This window comes from Abramis brama (assembly GCF_963993115.1).
Source record: "Abramis brama genome assembly, chromosome: 12".
Taxonomy (NCBI): domain Eukaryota; kingdom Metazoa; phylum Chordata; class Actinopteri; order Cypriniformes; family Leuciscidae; genus Abramis; species Abramis brama.
The window spans coordinates 10,334,859-10,357,566 of NC_139974.1; the positions used below are offsets into that span (position 1 = coordinate 10,334,859).

The following is a 22,708-nucleotide window of genomic DNA, read 5'->3' on the forward strand; positions in this document are numbered from 1 at the left end:
GCCGGTTGGCGTCAGTATCGCTTAATCCTCTGAAACGGTGCAGCGGATGTTGAGGAAATCCTTCACGATGGTGGAAGAAAATCGTTTATGGGTCTAAATGGTTAAAGAGGAAAGCTATGTTTATTAACAGTTATTGCTTGTTTGTTTAGACTACTATATTCGTGTGATATTCACGTTTTGCAGAGAAAATATTGCTGAGTTTTCAATGCAATCACGGGTCCTGCTGCAAGCGTAGATTTATCTGGAGGCGAATTTGCCATCGATGTTGTGATCTAACGTTAGATATTTACACAATATTTGTCCATATAAAGTTAAGTTAAACCTGGAAGGACCGTACAGAATGATATGAGATCAGATGAGCTCCGTTGTCAGCGAATTTTGCGTCTGATTCACTCTCTTATGAACACATCTGATCTGTGGCGATGTCTCTAGTAGCGTACGACAGCAGCGACGACAGTGATCGCGATGACTCGCCGGGTTTACCCGCTCGACCCGCGGGCAAGATCGGCGGACTGTTCGCTTCTCTGCCCGCGCCGAAAAAAACACAACAAGCCTCAGCTCCTCAACCTAAGAAAGTGACCATGGACCTGCCGAAACCCAAGAAACGCACAGAACCCGTCAGAATCACGGTTCCTGAAATAAAACCAGCAGATGTGAGTTTTACTGATCTATTAAAGGCTAATTATTTTTCTGAATAGTCTTTCTGATTGATTGTGTTTGTCTGTTTTAGTCCGACTCTGATGATGACGAGCCAGTACGAAAGAAATCAGCTCCTCAGGTATGGATAAAAATCTTTTTATTTTTTAAATTACAGCTGTATTTTAAATAAATATGTCACCTTCTGACCCTTAGAATTAAAAAAATCACATTTAACTGTATATTATTTAATTTATAATTATTAGATATACATATATTTATTACATATAAATTATTTATAATTAGCTATTAAGTATTTTTACTACTGTATTAAGAATCTCATTTGTTTTCCCCATAGGGGAATTGATTTTTAGCGGTAACTTATAAACCTTTAAAGACAAACCTACTGTATTCCTCCAAAGTTGTTAATCGATGTTATATGTCTTTGTTGAAGTCATCAGCACACGTTATTTCTTCTACTTTTTTTTTTAAACTAATTGTGTACGGCATCAAAATTCCGGGTGGAAAAACTACATTACCCATGATCCTTCCCATGATCTCCACCAATCAGAGAATCGCGACAAGCAAATTGCCACCAGAGCTGCGATTAACATAACCGAGTCAGAGGATATTTGTATATGCATGTATATTTTTCAATAAATGTAAACAATATCGTTTCTATATATGTAAACAACATCAATAGTTTTATAGTTCTCCATTGTTTTTAATCAATGATGTCATTCGCAGTGCTTAATGGGATTGTAGTTCTTTAACTCATTAAAGCTGTTAAGCGCACAGTCTTGTACTTTCTTTTTGTCTGATTTTCAAATACCTTTTTGCTTCAAATCAAAGTTTGTAAATGTTGTGAATCACCTTTAAGCATGTTAATTTGGTTCATGGCTTGTAACTCTTAAATAAATACTTAAAAAAAATGCCAATGGAAAAATTAATAGGAAAAACAATTCTGTAACTAATGCCTTGGAAAAAGTGGCCAGGACTTTTGCACTCTATATGTAAATGACCTCTGTTATCATTGGCTAACCCCTTTCACGGTTGACACAAGTCACAGCGCCTCTCCAAGTTTCTGATTATTGAATGAGTGGGCATATTTTAATAAGCATCATCATCACATTTTTTTGGATGGCCCGATTTCATCATATTTTGTAAGTATAAATGATCTGGGTAGACTTACCTCGTAGTAAATACGAATGTTTTCTTCCAGGGAGGTGGTGGCCTGTCCTCTCTGCTGCCCCAGCCTAAGAATCTGGTGGTGAAGGAAATGCATCGGCCCCTGGTGCCGCACACCCTAACCAAACGCCCTGGATCGGATAAGCCGAAGGCAACCACAGGAAAGTCCCAGGGTGTTTCTGGAACCAGCCCGTCCCCGTCCGCCATCAAAGCCGCTGCAAAGTCAGCGGCGATGCAGTTAGCCCAAAAAATGGCCGCGGATGAAGAGGGAAGCGACGATGAAGTCGCTCCGGAGAACTACTTTTCCCTACCAGAAAGCTCATCAGAGCCTGCGATGTCTAAAAACCCAGATTCTCAGCAGTACGTTCCCACTCTACACCCTCCACCGGCTGTGGAAGACTCTCCATTGGACTTTGGTTCTAATGCAGACAGTTACAGTGGGCCAGTCGGAGCCGGTCAAGACTGTCAGAAGGAAGAATACCCACCGCAGTATCCTGAGAATCCACTGCCTGAGACTTCTCCACAGGTACTTCAAACATGTGTCCTTATGAAGAAGATACACCATATTCCTTGTAATTTCAGCATCTGATGCTTTATGCATATGTTTGACAGGATTACCTTGAGGAGGGATATTACCAAGACCCAAACGCTGCAGCGGACGAGCAAGGCGTTTCAGGCTCCTCTTCAATGTTCAATGATGAAGCAGTGAGTTGTTTGAGGCATCACTATTTTTTTTTTTCTGTATTTAAGTACGATTGTTTTTTCTGTATTTATATGGATTTCCATATTTTTGAACCTGAAATATGACCCACATGAATTGCTTAAATCCAGGGAACAAAACTTCTGCATTTTCAAATACTTTTAATTCACAGCCGTAATATTTGTATTATTATTCTGTACAACAAAGGAATAATAATAATCATTCTTATTTTTTTTATTATTGTTGTTTTTATTAAATGTTAAAAATATTAATAATTGTTAATTAATTGATTTGTGTATTTAATAATTATTTAAAAATAAAATAATTATTATTTTTTACAGTACAACAGAATTACTGCAATCGTAATATTTTATTGATTTGTCGTTTTAGTATTTTAAATAATAAAAATATTATTTTGAATAATAATGACCATTATTATTAAATGATCATGTTTTATTTTTTAGTACAATAGTATAGTTGCAATAGTGTTATTTCTTCATTGATTTGTTTATTGATATTTTATTTAAATAATTAAAAAACATTTTTTTTTTTTTTTTTGAATAATTTATAAATACATTTTATTCTTAGCCAATCATATGCCTGATTACAAGTGATCATAGTATAATTTTTATCTAAGTATTAATCTTTGGTGTGCATTTGTCCAGTTCTGTTGAATGTTTCGTCATTCATATTTCCAAGCAAATATACTTATAAATTTGCCTAGTGGATGCAAAACAGTGATTCTGTATAGAGTGTTTTATTTTAAAACTTGGGCCAGTAAGTTACCTCCTAGCAACCACTAAGAACACCCTAGAAACCATCTATTCTAGTGTATCCTTGCATCATGACGTTTTGCCATGACTAAATCCTGATTGATCAGGGTTCAATTCCAATATTCTGTGTATTTCTCCAGTTTCGGCGGCTGCAGGGCAAACAGAATCGCGGAAGAGAGGAAATCAAGTTCCTGGAGATCAAAGGAGACGATCAGCTGAGCGGCAACAAGCAATGGATGACCAAGAACATGTCAGCAGAGGCCGAGCCGCGCAAGTCCTTCAGCAAGGTAAGCACCTTCAATACAAGCCATTATTTCAGTTCAGACAGGTGCAGGAGTTGCTAACAGTGTCCATTTTCTGAGGGATGGAAATAAATGAAAGAGAGAGACTGACCTTTCCATCTCGTTTTCAGAAAAAAGGAGATCAGCCAACGGGGCAACAGAGACGCAAGCACCAAATCACGTATCTGATCCATCAGGCCAAGGAACGCGAGCTGGAACTCAAGAACAACTGGGCCGACAACAAAATGACTCGGAGGCAAACGCAAGCCAAGTACGGATTCTAATGGACTGGACATCAGGATGTCGCGCACACATCTACCTAATGTGGAGCAGAGTTTGTTGGCCTATACAGAAATCTTTTTGCCAGCTTTTAGAGCTGTAATGCCAGTTCGTATTGTTTCAGAAAGGACCGAAGGACTGCAAAGCTCTATTGGCTGCTATGACTTTAAGACGGCTCCCAAATGTCTACCTAACACGGTCTTTCCATTTGAACAACGTTGGGTTTTGTTATGAGGTTTTAGTTCTGTCAAAAATCACTTGTAACATTACAGTAGCTGTGTGGGTTCACATGAATTATTATTATATGTTTGGGATGTCATGAATTGTTTGTCCGATAGGGTATTGTCTTCCACACCGCCATCGTAAGCAGTGGCATATATCAAACGTTATTGATTAGACGCTTTACAATAAGGTTCTCTATGTTAACATTAGTTAATGCGTTATGTATTATGATTTTTTTATAGCATTTAATAAGTTTGGTCAATGTTAATTTATGAATATGCTATTGTTTGTTGTTAGTTCTTAATGCATTAACTAATGATAATGTCTAAAAATGTATGTTTGTGTGTAAATTAATTCATGTTAATGTATTGAATCTTATTGTAAAGTGTTATGAAAAAACCTTGTAAATCTTAAAGTGTTTGAGTGAATCTTCCCAATCCTTTGATTCTTTTAACGGCTCGTTTTCCTTTGAATGTAGATTCTTAATGAAAGACACTTGTGTAGAACCATGAGTAAAGTGTTACAGTTTCATGACACCTATAGGAAATGTACTAAAATGTTTCATTTTGTGTGTAAAAACACTTTTATGTGTGAAATAGTTCCTATATCACTGCCAGAAATAAAAAAAATACATTAACCTGAGCAAAATAAGGTTGGTTCACAATATAATTTTGAGTTTTACAAGATTTCTACATAGAAATATGGGGGGAGTATGTTTTTAATTTATGCTAAATGTGTAAATGTATGTCTCAAATAGTAGGAATGGGTTCAAACCACAAACATTAAATTGAACAATGATTTAATGTTGAGTTTGGGTGTTCTTTATACTTTAAAAAACAGTAAATTATTTGAACTTGAACACGATTTCACACGGTGTTGCCAAGTCTGTGGTTTTCCCTCGGAAATTGGGCTACTTTTAATTCTGCGGGTTGATATTTTGTTTCCATGGGTTGATTTCAATTAATTTTATTAATATTTTAAATCAGCTTTTATTTTAAATTTTTAATCATTTTTCATTTTTAGTCATTTCATGTAGTTTTGTCATTTTATTATTAGTTTTTAAATATTAAGTTTAATTTATTTTATAGTTTTTATTTATTTCCAGTTCATAATTTTAGTGCTCCAACTTAAGCAGTATATTGCAAGGCAACATTTCTAAATTTCGCTTAGTGTTTTCCCAACTAATTTTTATATTTTATTTCAGCTTTATTTTAGAAATGTTTTTAATAGTTTTATTTAGCGGTGCTAACTCCGCTAATGCAGCATGTGCGGTAGTGTAAACATGTAATGAATGGGAAGATAAGTGAATAAGATCACACACGCCACAATTTACTATACTGAAAATAGTGTCGCAAAAGTATTTAATTCAGATTAAGCATGTTTTCATAAATTGATTAAACAATAAAGTGTTATTGCATTAAAAAAACAAAACAATTCTATGCACATATGATCAGTGTTGGGCAAGCTACTACTTTAAAATTAGAAGTTAAATTTTGACGTTAAATCCACTTGTTTTACATATTTTTTATATATATTCTATACAGTATTCAATGCAATTACATCAGAAGTAACTGTAATTAGAAAAATGATGAGTAATCTCTTACTTTGCTTTTTCCTGGGAAAAGTAATTAAATTACAGTAAATAACTACTTAGTAATGCATTACACCTAATACTGCATATGATTTAATTTTGGGGGGAAACATGACAGTCATTTTGCAATATATTTTAAAGATAAAAACATCATAGCAATAAAAACGGCACCTCTCAAATTACAAGTACAGACACATTAATGTCCCTGTTCTTTCTGAGCATACACATACGGATGTTCATTTATTCAGGCCAAAGAATGAAGACCACACAGGAAGAAATAAACAATCATTTTATTTCTACAAATTCGTTGTGTATATTCTCCAAGTTGCATTCAGCAAATAAAACACTATTCTGAATCGGACTGTTCTTGCTTTTGTTGCTTCTTCATCAGCATCAGTTGGCTGGGCTCCACATACGGCACCACAGGCATGGGCACCCTGACCGTGTCCACTCCATTCACCTGAGAGACCAAACACTGTTCAGATCGCAAGTTCTGCCAGAAACCATTCAATCCCAGAACTGTAAAATGATCATAAAACTGTAATGTTTGCACTTGGAAAGTCAATGACTTACCGTGACATCACACCAGTACTCTCCAGGCCCTGTGATTGGTTCCTCTGGAAGAGTCAAGGCATGAGCCGGCACAACCACACCGAGCTGAGGACAGAAATACAGTCAATGGTACAAAACCACTGCGAACAATATAGGCATGCATTACTTTTGCACTGTTGCGTGTTTCTGAAAATTAAGATTCTGTGTTGACAGAATTTATACTTCCGATAAAAATAAATGTTTCCCTTTTCTCGTATCGGCTTACCTGTCTAAGAAACCGTCTGCAAACGATCTCTTTTGTGAGCGAGTACTGAACTGAAGTGTGCATGGCAACTTCAAGCTGTGTTTTCTTCAGGAATTCAACAGTCTGCAAAATCAACACAAACACAAAATGAAGCTGCTCATGTTGACACCAATATATAAAACCTGCAATTTTGTTTAATAAATTATGTTTTATAGTTTAAAACACAAGGTAACTCACTAGCTGTCCTGTGCGTGTCTGGATTCGGTCCTCTGGCCGTCCCTCACGCAGAAGCTACAGGAAAAACCAAGCGAACTGTGAACACTTGAAATTATGAAAACCCATTTCCACCACATAGGAAAAAAAAAAATGCTTTGGTAAATCTTAATTATGACACAAAAAGTCTAAATTATTACATTAAAAAGTCAAAATATAACATAGAAAGTCAATTATGAGAAGTTGAAATTCAACAAATTGAACAATTTAACAAAAAGTCAACATTATGACATACAAAAAATGTTTCTGGAACAAAATCACAATCAAAATTATGACTTATGATGTCATAATTTTGACTTTTCATCTCATAATTATGACTTAGTATGTCATAATGTTGACTTGTGTCATAATTATAATTTACGAAAGCATGATCCTTTTTCTTATGTGGCAGAAATGGGCTTCCATATGAAATTATGTTAATGTTAATGACAAATTAACTGATTTGTAGATGTAACTAACCCTTATTTCCTCTGCAAACATGTCTTTATTTTCCTGTGAAGGGTAGACAGCCAGGCCTTGGGGTAGCAGTTTGTTGCGGCCCAATGATTTTTTCACAAAAACTGTGTCGCCTCGTCCACCAAGCTCTGTAAAATAAATGTAACATCAAAATCCAAATCCAATTATTACAATATTTTTGTAATGCAAGAGCACTCACTGGGCACGGTCTGGGAGAGGATGAGCTCCATTTTATCCTGGGAATCGTGTTTTCTGTCCTCAACCATGCGGTACACTCTGTGTCGACGTGGATGTAGCCTGGGTGGCTTTCCTTCCTTTGATAAAGGAACCTTCCAACAGCGTTCGACAACTACTGTATTCTAGAAGAAGATTAAAAAGTCAAAAGGTGTACATGTATTTCCATCACAACTCCATCTTCAAAGTAATTTTAGTGAAACTGCATTACATATGTGCTTTTTTATGAATTGCTGTTGATCTGTGTCTACTGTCTAGTCATCAGACAAGACACATAAGCAAGATGAGCAATGACGAGCATGTTCAGTCATCAGTTTATAAAATTATGTTTACATGCAACTGTGCAAGATGAAGTCAAAACAATAACTGCCAGAAATCACTACAAATCTGCACTGTGATATCAGTCAGTGCGTTATCAAAGATGTTCATTTTCTTCTGCTTACCTTGCATGCTGTTTGTGACAGATTCTGTATTCGACTTAAGGAAGATTTTAGATTTGAAAGATTCCAGCAGCTTTGAAGGACAAACCTTGATGATGCTACCGCCCACATGCTTAATATAGACGTTACGACTGAAGATTAATTTATTTATTTAGTTGCGAATAGCCACCACTCGTAGCACGACATAAATACTTTGTCAAAATTCACAAATATTTCAGCAGATATCTCTCACAATCTGTCATTACATTCACCAAAACACGTAGCGCTGGGGTGATAAAGGACCCCTAAAAGGTAGTAGTGTATTTTGCCTGACAAAAAATGTCAGCAAGTTTGTTTAATGAGCTGAATTTATCACTTACTTTAAAATATGAATATAGTACAGCACGTTTGTTTTCCAAATTGGCGTATTATATTGTAAACAAACATATAAATATATAAGAGTTATGACGTTAAACATTACTAGTTCCCCAAGTAACTGATTGGTATCAAAATAAAAGTCCCTGCTCAATAAAAGTCTAATTTCTTCTATGGAAGCTCAATGCATTTACTTAAGAACAAATTTAACGAGGTTATTTTTTCTCTTTCCTGATTTTGCAACCTTCATGTAACATAACCAGTGGAACTGATGAGTTTTGTACATTGAGGTTTTTTTTTACAGTAAAGATTGTGAGAAGTTACACTAAAATAAACACATATATGAAAAGGCTCTTTATTGATTTGTAAAGAATATAAATCAACAAAAAATTGGCTATGCATCAAAGTCTTGTAAAACATGAAAAATGGCAGTAAGACTATTCATACAAAACAAATAGAGAATGTATAAAATGTCTCGACATGCACTGATTCAAATTCACTACCTTAAGTATTAATTGAAAAAATAAATTTGGTAAACAAGAGTGTAAAAACAGCAGGGAAAAGGCCCAACAAATTGTATAAAATTATATGCAATGTATATGCAATGCACATGTATATGCAATTTACATGTCAATACACTTCAGTGAAATATGATGGATTCAAAAGACCAAAACAAACAAACAGAAGTCTTGAAAAATTACATTGAAAATACACTCACAAAGAAATCGTTTTCAGAAACATGATGATTCATATAATAATTACATTGAGAAAGATATATCGATAGTAACTGCAATAGTACTGTTACTGTTAATGTATCATTGTCATTTCACAAAATTCATGGTCTGAATAAATAAATAATTTGTAGGGATCCTACATAATCGCCTGCACATCATGAAAGTTTAAAGAAAGGGGGCTTTAGATTATCAGCTGTATTTGAACAAACTGTTTGTGCATAGTTTATTTAAGTCTTGTTTCTTATGTCATGTTATGGACTGTAATATAGTCTGCCAATTTTAATAATACAAGCCTATATACTACAAGGGCTTTAACTGAATTAAGTTCTGCAGTTTAACTTTGATGTTTAAGACCACAAATGCACAACTTCAACACAATTTCGATTACAATTAGCCCTTAAAAGTATAATTTCAGAACTGTGTCTGGCTAATAATGACAATCATTAAAGCTCCGCACCACGCACATCCTCATTATGATGTGACGAGTATCAAGATTTAGCAGCTAGTCCTTTAAAATTCAGTTCAAGCAGACAGCAGTGATCCTTCCAAGCTGATCTAATGTGATCTGAAATGTAACTGACTGATGACATGCTGTCGTAGCCTCTAATACTGAAACATTAACAAGTTTACATCATCACTTCACCCAGTAACACATAAGAATCAATTATAATACAATGAATTATGATGATGGAATAAGAATGGGGTTACATTTGAAAATATTTGATAGCATTTTAATGATTTAAACTGTAATTATTTTATAAACAGTACAGGCTATAAGGCCCATTTTGAGTTGGGAAACCAACAAGTGTCTATAAGACGCGGTATACACTGCTGGTCAAAAGTTTGGAAGTAGATTAGATTTTTAATTATTCTGAAAGAAGTCTCTTATTCTCACCAAAGCTGCATTTATTTGATGAAAACCACAGTAAAATAGTAATATTATAAATTATTGTTGCAATTTAAAGTAATAGTTTTCTATTTGAAAATATTTGAAAATGTAATTTTTTCCTGTTATATCAAAGCTGAATTTTCAGCATCATTACTCCAGTCTTCAGTGTCACATGATCCTTCAGAAATCATTCTGATATGCTGATTTGCTGCTCAAGAAATGTGTATTATGCAGACAAATATATATATATATTCAGCATAATACATTTCATTTCTTATATATATATATATATATATATATATATAAAATGTGCCGCGCTATATGCCATGCTGACAACTTTTTTGTAAAACGAGGAAACAATTATTATATCGTTGCCACGACGACTTACTAAAACGAGAGAACGAATTGTTAATTTGTGACCACAATATATTTTTGTCTGCACAATTTACTTAAAGTGATAGAATTCTGTCACTTTTTGGTTACCAACAATCTTCAGAATATCTTCTTTTGTGTTGACAAGTAAGTGGTGACAATTTACATTTTTGGGTGAACTATCCCTTTAAAACGAGGGAACAAATTAGTAAAATGTGCTGACCATGAACATCATTTTTCCCCGCATTTTATGTTCGGAGATCCGTAGTGAACAATTTTATACAACAATGTTTTTGTGGGAACTGTGATACACTACCGTTCAAGCTTTAAAAAAAAAAAAAAAAAAAAAACCTGAATTGAACACTTCTATTCAATGCATTAAACTGATTCAAGTGACACTTAAGACAAGTTACAAAAGTTTGCCCTTTCAATTTTTTTTTCTTTTTTCTATTCATCAAAAATATTTCCACAAAATATTAAACAGCAAAAAAAAAAAAAAATCACTGTTGATAATAAGAACCACCATTAATAACTGACCACCAATAATGATTGACTATAAGTGAACATCAAAACAGCATAAGAGACTTATTTAAAAATTATTAAAAATCTTATTTATTACAAAATGTTGACTGCCGGTGTATGGTTTAATTTCCTGTGTTCCTTAGTGAAGCATCTAATTGCAAAGCATTGCTCATCGTAACACAAATCCCATCTGCACTTATATGTATATATGGTAAAAAAAAAAATTCACAAAAGTTTTGAGAAAGGAGGTAGAAATAAAACTTTGCCTTGAAATGAGCATGATTGCTCTACAATCACGAAGGTAACAGGCAATCGAATGAGGGCACAGCTTCATAGGCAGGAGGAAACAGCCTTGGTGTGTTTCCTGTGCTATGACAGTGTGAGAAAATCTGACCTTTGTGTCATAAAATATAGTGTGGCTGCTTCCTTAACAAACACTTATGGCTCTCGCGGAAAAGTTCAGTCAACTTAAAAGTACTGTATATAAATGCGTGTTTACATAAACATACTTTAGATTAACATTACAAAGAAAAGGTCTGTATATTCACCAAAAGCACACAATATGTAGCAAATAAATGAGCAAGGCTATTTTGTGAATATAAACGCAGAATATTGGAAATTACTATATCGCTATATCCACACAACAAAAACTAATGGGCAGTGCTTTGGCGAGTTAGCTAAAAGAAAAGCAGCAGCGCCCATGCGTAATAGGATTCATGAGGATACAATGCAAAGATTTTTAAGAAGGCCTCAAAACTGATTTTCCCGACATGTGCCAGTACAGTCAGTCAGTAACACTGGAGGATAATACTGGTATAGTAATAATAGCAATATAGCACTTGATTCGGTTTCAAGGTCAAAATGCCTTGAAATAGAATCAATAACAAAAATTCATTGTAGTTTTTGTCTGTGGAATTATTCAAAATGCTGATTCTTTGACTCACACAAACACACTTCCATACATAGTTAAAAAAAGAGTGTTTTGAGTTTTGGAGTGCTCTCTGGTACAATCATATGCCACGTCTGACACGTCTTCACACTCTTCAGCATGTGCAGGGCAGAGTTGTAGTGTTTGACCCACCTAGCTGCCCCACTGCCATTAGCAGAATGTCTTTCTTTTCCTTATAAAACCTCAGCTCCCGTCCTGCCAGACGAGCCTCTTCCAGCTCGCGCTCGGTGGCGGCCATCTCTCGATTGATGGTCCCGGATAAAGCGTGCTCTCGGCTGACCCAGTCGGCGGCCATTTGTGTACGCATGTCATCGTCTAGCGCTCGGTGCGAGTAATGAGCGAGCACTTCCTGTTTACGAAAGAGGATCATTGTTATACATACTGTAGACAGGTCTGTGAAACATATCAATGCGCCAAATAAATATTTACAAGGAACAAACAAGGGACTAATAACAAATAAAAAAAGTATACAAATAAATAAAATAAAGCTTTTTGTGGCAAATGTATATTTTAGATTTCATAAACGTTTCTCCAGTGTTATTTTAGTTTCATTGAGATTGTATGATAGTATTAATATTTAGAATTGGTTTTGATTTTTATATTTGTCACATCATTTTGCCAGTGTTATTTTAGTATCTACATTTTGTATCGATATATTGAATTCGTTTTTTTATATTTTTGATTTTTGTTTTTTAAATATGTCTATAAAGTTAATACATTTTTATTCTAAAATATCAAAACAAAATGAAAATAAGAAAAGTTGCAACTAGCTTAAAATAAGTTTTGTATATTTTATATATTAATGTTTCTTTTATTTCAAGTAATGAAAATGTTTTGTTTTTTTATGGTTTTAACTTCAGTTAACTATAATTCCTCTGTATACCTTTCTAATATAATTTGTAATAATAGCTACGCTACTTTTTTCCTTTATTACTGTGACTGGGCTGGCCAAGTTTCTGAACTCAAAAGAGTTGTTTTTGACATGTAAAAGTGGGCGATCATGTCCGAATAATTGCAATAAATAGTATTTTTGGAGTAAGTTTTGAGATCTGAAAGTCACATGTTTTCGTAGTGCGCTAAACTTTTATTTCAAAAGATGAAGGACTATGTGATTCATCATGATATTACTTTTTTTGCAACTGAAAATAGAACATTTGTCTTCACCTGACGGGAGCACTGCCTTTCTCTCATGGCTTTGAGACTACCATTCCAATGGAGAAGCTGGAAAACTGTCATCAGTTCCTAAGAAAAATGATAATAATGTTAAAATCACATGTACATTTACATCTTTCCATGTCGTCCAATCATGATCTCACTTACCTGGAACTCTAGCATAGACTTCCCCTTATTAGACTCCAACATGAAGCGAAAAGCACCGATGCCTGTGCTAGGATTATCAGCTTCTTCTCTGTTTCCCTGCAGTAAATAAAGAGGAGTAAAGATAAACAATGTCAACAATACACTACTGTTCAAAAGTTTGAGGTCAATCAGATTTTTTAAAAATGAATTTATACTTTTTATTCAGCAAAGATGCATTAAATTGATCAAAAGTGACAGTAAAGATGGCGTTATAATATTAAAATAGTTAATAGTAATAGTTAAAATATTTCAAAAGCTTAATAAAAAATGCTTCCTATCCATCAAAGAATCCTGAAAAAATATTAAGCAGCACAACTGTTTTCAACATTGATAATAATAAGAAATGTTGTGAATCTGCATATTAGAATGATTTCTGATTTCTGACACTGAAGACTGGATTAATGATGCTGAAAATTCAGCTTTTCTATCACAGAAATAAAATGCATTTTAAAATATATTAAAATAGTAAACAGTTATTTTAAATTGTAATAATATTTCACAATTTTACACCATTAAATTCTTATTAATTGAAAATCTTAACATGTCTTTGACTACTGCCCATGAGTCTGCTTTTATTAAACCTAAAAGCTCCAGTTCATGCATTGTAACTGCATGAGAATCAATTAGCACTTCAAATCAACTTGTGTTTCACTGAAGACATAAAATCACAAGTGTTTTGAAGAACATGAGGGTGAGAAAATGAACTATCCCTCTAACCGAATAAAGATTACTGTGAGAACTCACGTTAAAAGAGGCAAGAGCCTCACACACACTCTTCTCTATGAACTCATCTGTGATCCGTCGAGATGGATGCTCATTGAAAACAGAATTCATTAGGGCAATTTTGGCCGCGCTCCGTCTCGCTTCGGCTTTGGTCGGGCAGAACTGAGAAGATCAAAGATGCTATTTAAACCACACTGTAATCGAATCCTGAAGATGCTCACAGAATTCACTTCCAAGAGATCCTCAAGAGAAAACATTAGACAGAAAAATATGCAGATGCAGATGGCGACCAAACACACAATTATTTATTTTTCGGAAGATCTGAGAGAAACGCATTGGAGAAAGCAAAGGGAATGTTGCATGAGGTGCTTGCCTGAAAACTCCCGAAGCAACTTCCCCCGGGGAGACTGACGTAGCAGACGTAAGGAGGGTTGTTGGATGGGACCATCTCGTAGACCACAAGAGCGCCGTTCCTCAGGTCGGCACCCCGTGACTGCTTCATCTGCCAGAACTCCTGTAAGGCCTCCACGACATTCACTGTGGGAATCAGAAAATACAACACCATTCAAGTATATTTTAAGACTCATGAGTCCAAATGTAGCTTGAAGCAACGGCAATCACATTTCACATATCATCAAACTCATGATATCATACACTAATTCTAGTACATTAGTTTTTTTGTTGTTATATTTAAGTTGAAGTAACTTAATAGTACTTGCATACACACAAATACATTGGACGAATATTTTAAGGGTCAGACCAGGTTTATATATGTCCATGTATATTACCTTTAAAGGTGCAGTAAGCAATTTCTGAGAATCATTGTTGAACACTAGCTATGTTTCCATCCGCACGTTTTTATCCGAATTAAGTGATATCGAATGAAAAATGCCTTATGGAAACAGTAAAATTCGATTGAATTTCATGAACATCGACTCAAATGAAATACGTTTGGTCTCATCGGATTTTATCTTGATCGATATACGGCTTATGCGATAAACGCTGATGGAAACGTTATTTGCCGAATATCGTCGGGCATTTACGTGCATCTGCATAGTTGTTGATAGCGTCGTTGTTTTCTTATTATAGCTTGATATGTCGCTATCAGCTGGCACATAAGCACTATTACAACTTGTGCAATATTGATCATTTGTTGGTAGATGGCGCGATCCATTTTGTCTAGCAAAACTTTGTTCACAAATGTTTGCTTGAATGTTGTGCGATTCAGTGCGAAAATGAATGGAAACACCTTAAAATGTCTCAAATCAATTCGATATACCAATTTGATCGCAAAACAGCATGTGACGTCATTACGCACAGGTTTTTATTCGCTTTAAAGCCGTTGGATGGAAACACACTTTCACCAGCTTTATTCGCATGAGGTTTTTTTACCGAACTTCAGATAATTCGATTGACAAGTGGATGGAAACTTAGCTACTGTTGATTATAAAATCAACCCAAACAAACACTCCGCCCCCAAAATGCACAAACACGCAATGCAAGAGTGGATGTCTCTTTAACATAGCAGAAGCAAGAGTTTGTTGTCAGTAGCCACCAGCACACACTCAAAACCACGTTACTCGCAAATGGAGCAAAAACAACGCAAACTCTGCAATGGTTTTCAGGCCTTATCCCCCTTAGGTCTCTCCAACACTGGAAAGCTTTTCTAATATTAACGCGGGTCCTAAAGCTCTTGCCTGATCATAACCCTTCTTTTTCCAGAGATATTCCTCTGACCTTTTCTCTTTTGTAATGTCTCTCAACCATCTCTCTTTCTACAGTCTTTCTTCAAATCTCCTTCTTGCGCTCACTCTCTCTCCTCCCCCATCATGAGTGGACACGCCCCCTACTGCTGATTGGATACAAGTTTGCTGTGGTGTTCAGGCCGATCCACTTTTAACAGCGTTTCTCAGAAATCACTTACTGCACCTTTAAAGGGGTAATTCACCACTTGCGAAATGACCTTTCAATAAAACTTGAGTCGAAAGCAGATTTAAAAAAATTAAAAAACAAGAAAAAAGGGCTGATGGGCCCTTTTGCTAAATAGGTAGATAAACTTCAACACCCATAATGCATTGGGCATGTTGCCATCTAAGGCCACTTCCAGTCTGTTCCTATCAGATTGACCAGAGTCAAATACTGCTTGAGTAGAAAATACTTCTTAGCAAATTTTTTGTCACAATGGTGTCGACTTGTACGGTTCCTGGGTGCAAGAATTAAAAGAGTAAACATCTAGCGGGAGTGAGTATCTTTCCTTTTCCAGTGAAGGATCCAGCCTGTTCTAGGCAGTGGCCAAATGTGGCAAAGACTCATAAATTTAGAGTGAACACCGTAATGAAAAATCTGAGAAACCTCTGTATTTGTAGTCTCCATTGCAAACTGGATGACTAAATGCAGTCGCTATGTTCGAAATACTATACGAATAACTATATCGCATGCAAAAAACATAGTAGTTTATCCAAATACATAGTAGGTGAAAAGTACCAGGATGACCAATTGCTTCTGCAGAGAATCTGATGGTGAGCATCTCATATCCCAAGAGGCCATAGGAGAGGATTTGTGAATGGCGGTATAGCGATGCAACTCACGTGAAGTAAGTTTCAAACCAAATGTAGTACCTACTCTGGCCTTGAGTATCACCTCCACTTAAAAAAGATGCAATCTAATCCTGATTACATGAAATAAGCTGCTCCTGAGCATGCTTAAGATTACGGATCTGTTGCTATGACAGCAACTCTGGGATGAGCTACGAAGAACCTAACAATCTTGGATCATGTCAAATCGTCAATAATGAAATCCAGCTAATTGAGTAATCCACGTACGAAGAACAAACCCCTAAGACAAAGAGCGAGTAAACATTGTTCTTTTACATATACTACTGACAATGTAACAATTCAAAGCAGGTTGAAAATTGGGAAGTTTGTTTAGAGATAGCATGATAGAGGGCTAAATAAATCGAGCAAAATATCTACAATGAACTTTTGCAAAACAGTTCATAAATCTTTCGCTATGACTGTCCCAGCACACAATGAAAAGCACATGCTCATTTAATGGCTGATATAAAGGAAGCTTGTTGTTGTGGAATTGCTTATGGTTTCTAACAGGAAATAAGGGTGCTTTATTTGGACGAGAGTAATGTGAAAATGATCACAAATGTATAAAGGTCTTTCTTCAGCAAATGAAAGATGAGCTTGTTACATTGAGATGGTCTGAGGTGTCTCGGAGGTAGATTAAAACACTTAACCTGCCTCTAACGTGCATTGGCAACAGAATTTATCTGACAATAATCCCTTCGATGTATTTAGGTCAGCATGTCAGGGGACTCAATCTGCTTCGAGCGCTCCAATCCAATGTTGTGCTACAGTCTTGTTAGGGGGCTGAATCTTATGAAGAACATGTCTGGGCAATATTTATTTCAGATAATATTCCAATATATTAAAAATCAAAAAAATTAAGCCAGTTTTTGTTGGGTTTTTTTTTGCAGTGTGACATTTTCATAACAATGAAACCACCATCTCACTGATTTTATTATTGATGACTCTCAACTTAATTTAAATAAATTATAAAATTAATTCTATAAAATGTTAAAAAATGTATAAAGAACATTATTTGTATTAATTTTATTTTGCATTACAGCAATGATAATAAGGAGAGGGATGTGCTTAATCATCATGAAAATACTGGCACAATGGAAAACAAATCATAATGATTCTAAATATAGGATTGATATTTACTGCAAAATATTTTTTTCTTTTGGAGTGGAATGAAATTCAAAACTCATGCTGCTGAGAACACATTTCTGAATGTGTTTGCTTGAAGTATTTTGCATGTGGGTCAATGATGTGATGCTATTTTTTTTGGTTTTTTGGTCCAGCTTATTAAATAATTCAAAAATACATCAAAAATGTATTACAGAGAATGAAAAAAACCTCTCCTATTAAGATCATGTTTATAATTTCTGAATTAAAGTCATATTTTGGAGGGGATATAAAGAAAAAAATAAAGAAAAAAATTTGAATAATATTTGAAAAATGTAAGTCTGCCAAATTAAAGTCAGTGCAACCAACATGCAGAAAGGCAATTGTTTTGTGAAAATGACAAAACAGACAGATGTTAAAATGACAAACCCCCTTGTGTTAATATATAATCTTACATATTAGCCTACATATTTTGTGGTTTTTATGAATGGTAGAGTAACCCCAGTAAAATTGAAGGATACATTATTCAAAAAATAATTTGACTACTCACGTGCTCAAGGTGCAAGTGAAATAATGTATTACTTTTTTTATGTTTTTCCACTTTTTCCATACACAGTTTTTAGTCATTACATTTTAAAGTAAATATATAATATAATATAAAAAAAATCCTAAACATGCATCAACTTGAATAGAAGAACCATATTTGAATAGCCTACACATTCAATTTCTAAGCACTTTACATTTAGAACTATATTTTTAAAAGCTTTGTCATTATTTATCATTGACCCGTATGATTTCATAGTGCAAACATCTCCATGTTGACCCCACATACCCCTGCCGTATCCTTGCGTGTGTTTGGCAAAGCTCCTGACCACCGCGTCCACCGCCTCCCGCAGAACCGCAGGGTTGGTGGGATTGGACAGACCCAGACCCGCCGCCATGTCCACCGAACCGAACCCGCTGCCCATGATACCGGACCCGAGGCTGTGGAGCTGAAGGGGCGGCAGTGGTGGCGGCGGCCCCGGGGAAGCAGACACCGAGATGCGGGAACCCTGTGCCGAGGAAAGAGTGCCCGTTACACCGGGCCGCAGGGACCGAAGCGTCCCGGTCGCGCTCGCTCCGTATCCGATACCGGGCTGTAAGCGCTGATGGCGAAGAGACTCCATTGTCTCGAAAAGTGATGCAAAACAAACCAACACAAAGAGAACGACTACTACAAACGATTACAAAGCCGATTAAAAATGCATATGCCAGTCATAAAAAGTGTTTCTCAAAGGTATGCGCTTTGTTAGGCTGATTGGGCAAAATATTATTTAGTGTTTGAGGCGTAAAACTGCCATAGGGAGGAAAAAGGAGCAGCATATGCTTGTGTTTGACCAATGGATGGATTCATGCTGTGTGACGTGGCACGTCCGGCCAAACCTTCCCAAATGCTCAAATCTCTTTCACCAAATATATATAAACAACGCAATTTTCAGATATTTGTTATAGGCTACATGTTTATGTATATTTGTGTAAATAGAGTCATCTTTACAAATCTCACGCGCACAAAAAAGTAGAAACTAGAGAGCAACTAAGATGGTTGACATAATGAGTTTTCCCTGCTTCCATGCTAGTAGCCTACTGTGATTTTGATAAAGTAAACAATTTTGTCAAATATCGTTCTTGAGGCAGGACACCACAGGTGAATAGGCTAGTAGAAAAATATCAACTTATAGATAGTAAATTACGTCCAGGTGATTACTCACAGACAGTACATAAAGACATTTTTTTGTATTAGCCTACATGTTTTGATTAAATATGTAAATGCAGAATAACTTAAATATAATTAAATCTGATTAAATTTTCACACACTTACAGAATCTAGAATTTTGATGATAACGGACTTGAAATGTCATTGTTTAAAGAAATAAAGTTTATATGTTTTGTAGAGAGTTGCACTTAGAAAAGAAATCTGAACATTGAACAAAGCCAATTGTTTAATTTTGTTGACATTAGAGTTAAAGGTTTTTACAGAGGATATTTTGGATGTTTTTAATCAGAAAAATCAGGGAAAAAATTTGTACAGTTTAAGAAAACAGCCTTTGTTTTGCAATATAATGGATGTTATAAAAGTAAAATAGTCCAAAATCTCAAAATTGACCAGTGCAAAATAATGCAACGATAGCAATAAAAACATATCAGACATTCAGCAGTGTTGAGTCTGGTTTCAGTAACAAAAAGTATGATAATAGCTACTATGGTTTTTGTCTGCTGGTTTATCCATCTTTCATTGCAGTTACATTGTATTTTATAGTATTTTCGAGTATACCATGTAAACACAGTGAGAGTGACCTATGAACTTTTCATTCAGTTTTTGATTGTTTTGGCTGTTAAATGACAGAACTAGCATCATGTGAATCAGAAGGTTCTTCTTATTTAATGTGATGTATATTGTACATGTTTATACATGTAGATGTTTTCATACACCCCCCAAAAATCTTGGCTTAACTCTGAAAGCTTTTGTTACAATAGCACTCTTTGTACTTGATGTTAATTTGCACTCACCACATGTTTATGTGATCAATTAAAAATGAGTCAGTTGATTCCTTCTGCAAACTTTTATGTTCCTCTGTTTAAGCCTATGAGTGTGTTACCAATTTTTTTTTTTTTTTTTTTTTTTTTTTTTTACTTGAATTCCCCTCAGAGCAGTAGGCTATTGATGATAATTAGTGTTGAGCTAAGTCTCAAGGGTGATCATATGTCTCCTGCATGGTTTATAACAAGCTGGTCTTTGCTGTCAAAGGAGTAAGATTGAAATATAAAACTGGCAAGAGCTCTGGAAAGTTCACTGAAAGTATTCACAAAAACAGCACAAAGCACTTGAAATGTCTGAGCTGCAGTGATTACTCATCGCTCTGCGGTTCCTCAATGATCCGGCTGCAAGCATTGAAAAAGTTCCCTCTATAATGGCACTAGAACATTCTGCAAGTCTTATGGTCGCCATATGCTAACCTGTCTGAAGAAGCCTGGTTGAATGTTGCTTATATGAATATAAGATCCAAACACAATGCAGTGCAAAATGCTCAATGCAATATACAATTCTATTGACAATATACAGTGTCCCCAAAACGTATTAGGAGATTTAAAAAGCAAACAAATTCCATTACATTAACAAAATATCAACCTTTTTTAATTTTGTCCAAGGGATTTTTATTTTATTTTTTGAATGTATGAAGTAGCCTACAAGTTCACACAGGTATCCTAGCAGAAGTACAAATTAACTACGGACAAAAGTGTCCTGTTTGCTTCAGTAATTTAATGGCATTCCCAAGTCACTTCTGTGAATGGCACAGAAACCTGCAAAATATAAATACCTCACAATGTACGTCATATTATGATGTGGCTCTCTGGAATAATTTAATCTAATTGGTGAATAGCGCCATCCAGCGGATTGATATTTACTCAATTTTACAAATGTCAATGGCAATGCTGTAGTGTAGGCTATATCAATCCGCTCATTCAGGCGACTAAAACCGGCGCTACTTTCCCGTCTCTCGTGCGGTGCCACTTTTGGAAGTGTGCTTTATGAAGCTTCGAAACATTTACGAGTCTTACGAATCTTTTGTTTCGAATCAGTTGTTCGGAACTCGCCAAGTCACGTAATACTTTTTCGAATCTTGGTTTCAAAACAATTCAAAATTCGGATGGTGCATCAACAATGCTTATGCGTACAGTTATACAAAAAGGTGAATGATGTTTAATCGCCACTAATTGATAGTTTGCCACCTAATAATAACAAGCATTTAATGTTAGTTAATTATTTGTAGATTACATTAAGGCACATAGGCATTTTAGATTACATTTAGGCACCTACATGAAAACATTTGCATGTTTGTTGCCATATTATGGAAGGCATTTTCTGCCAAATTTAAATAAATAAATTAAATGATTAAAATGAAAATTAAAACCAGATTAACGATTTCATTACAGAAAACAGTACGCAAAATATGTGACAAAATTGAGAATGAAATTAAATGATTTCATTTTCACAGCATTATCCCTGTCAAATTGAAAAATAAAATGCAATTGGTGATTTCACATTTCATTTTCACTACAGTCTCGAGGCAAGACTACGGTGACCGGGAGGGGACATGTTCGGTTTACTTATTTTTGTCGTGGCCACAACATATAAACTCGTGGGAACATGATATTAAGTCGTGGGAACATCATAATATCTCGTGGGAACGTCATATTAAGTCGTGGCCACGAGATCATTTTGTTAAGGTAACGACATCATTATGTCGTGGCCATGCGATGCAGAGTCGTAGCCTCGAGATCATATGTTGAGGGAACGATATATTTTTCTCGTGGCCACGAGTTGAGGGAGCCACAGCGGCCAATACTGTAACCGTACCATAGCATAGACTGGGCTACAGCAGAGATGGAGATGACAGAAGAAATAACATTTTACTTTAAATTAGGAATGTCATATAAAGATATAGTGCGGTCTTTGGCATTCTTAAATTGGATGGGCTTTTTGTCGCGCTTTTGCACTGGCATGAAGTTGGTTTGACGTTGGACGTTCGCGAAACTGTGTTATAATTGTTCAGAAACTGTGAATTTCCAAAACAGCCTAATACATGAATGAACCTCATCGTCGATTATGGTCTAGTCTGAGTCTAACATCATAATTAGGTTATGAATTCTAGCTTTACAGAAGGTGTGTCTCAGCGCCATTACTAGAATAAGCCACACCCACACATTAACATAGAATTTGCATGCAGGTTGTCTTTGAAAATGAAAACGAAAATGAAAACTGTGAAATAAAAGAGGAATTAAAATGAAAACGAAAATTCACATTTGTATTTGAATTGTGTCACTATTATTGCGTGAGCGTTACTAAAGAGCATTGTAAAAACTGTATTTGCAGTTTCTTTTTCACGTTTGGCTTTTCATTTTAATATTGGCAGTCTTGCCTCGAGACTGTAGTGAAAATGAAATGTGAAATCACCAATTGCATTTTATTTTTCAATTTGACAGGGATAATGCTGTGAAAATGAAATCATTTAATTTCATTCTCAATTTTGTCACATATTTTGCATACAGTTTTCTGTAATGAAATCGTTAATCTGGTTTTAATTTTAATCATTTTATTTATTTATTTAAATTTGGCAGAAAATGCCTTCCATACTATGTATATATATATATATATATATATATATATATATATATAGGTATGTATGTATGTATATGTAAT

General features: G+C 35.2%; 3 protein-coding genes across 3 annotated transcripts; 1 reads left to right on the forward strand and 2 right to left on the reverse strand.

The window, feature by feature from the left end:
• The first annotated feature begins 31 nt into the window (after nucleotides 1–31).
• prcc (proline rich mitotic checkpoint control factor) lies at nucleotides 32–4,882 on the forward strand. Its single transcript, XM_084131059.1, has 6 exons — nucleotides 32–653; nucleotides 731–778; nucleotides 1,859–2,350; nucleotides 2,437–2,529; nucleotides 3,438–3,584; nucleotides 3,710–4,882. Exons 1-6 carry the CDS (start codon nucleotides 423–425, stop codon nucleotides 3,860–3,862), a joined length of 1,164 nt encoding a protein of 387 aa, XP_083987185.1. The 5' UTR covers nucleotides 32–422; the 3' UTR covers nucleotides 3,863–4,882.
• Nucleotides 4,883–5,944: 1,062 nt separating this feature from the next.
• mrpl9 (mitochondrial ribosomal protein L9) lies at nucleotides 5,945–8,327 on the reverse strand. Its single transcript, XM_084129993.1, has 7 exons — nucleotides 7,873–8,327; nucleotides 7,395–7,554; nucleotides 7,199–7,323; nucleotides 6,704–6,757; nucleotides 6,488–6,589; nucleotides 6,244–6,327; nucleotides 5,945–6,130 (listed from the first exon to the last, which is right to left on the reverse strand). Exons 1-7 carry the CDS (start codon nucleotides 7,978–7,980, stop codon nucleotides 6,017–6,019), a joined length of 747 nt encoding a protein of 248 aa, XP_083986119.1. The 5' UTR covers nucleotides 7,981–8,327; the 3' UTR covers nucleotides 5,945–6,016.
• Nucleotides 8,328–10,665: 2,338 nt separating this feature from the next.
• lix1l (limb and CNS expressed 1 like) lies at nucleotides 10,666–18,824 on the reverse strand. The gene is made up of 6 exons (XM_084131328.1): nucleotides 18,302–18,824; nucleotides 14,145–14,308; nucleotides 13,793–13,933; nucleotides 13,010–13,105; nucleotides 12,854–12,931; nucleotides 10,666–12,038 (listed from the first exon to the last, which is right to left on the reverse strand). Exons 1-6 carry the CDS (start codon nucleotides 18,633–18,635, stop codon nucleotides 11,784–11,786), a joined length of 1,068 nt encoding a protein of 355 aa, XP_083987454.1. The 5' UTR covers nucleotides 18,636–18,824; the 3' UTR covers nucleotides 10,666–11,783.
• Between the last annotated feature and the right edge of the window lie 3,884 nt (nucleotides 18,825–22,708).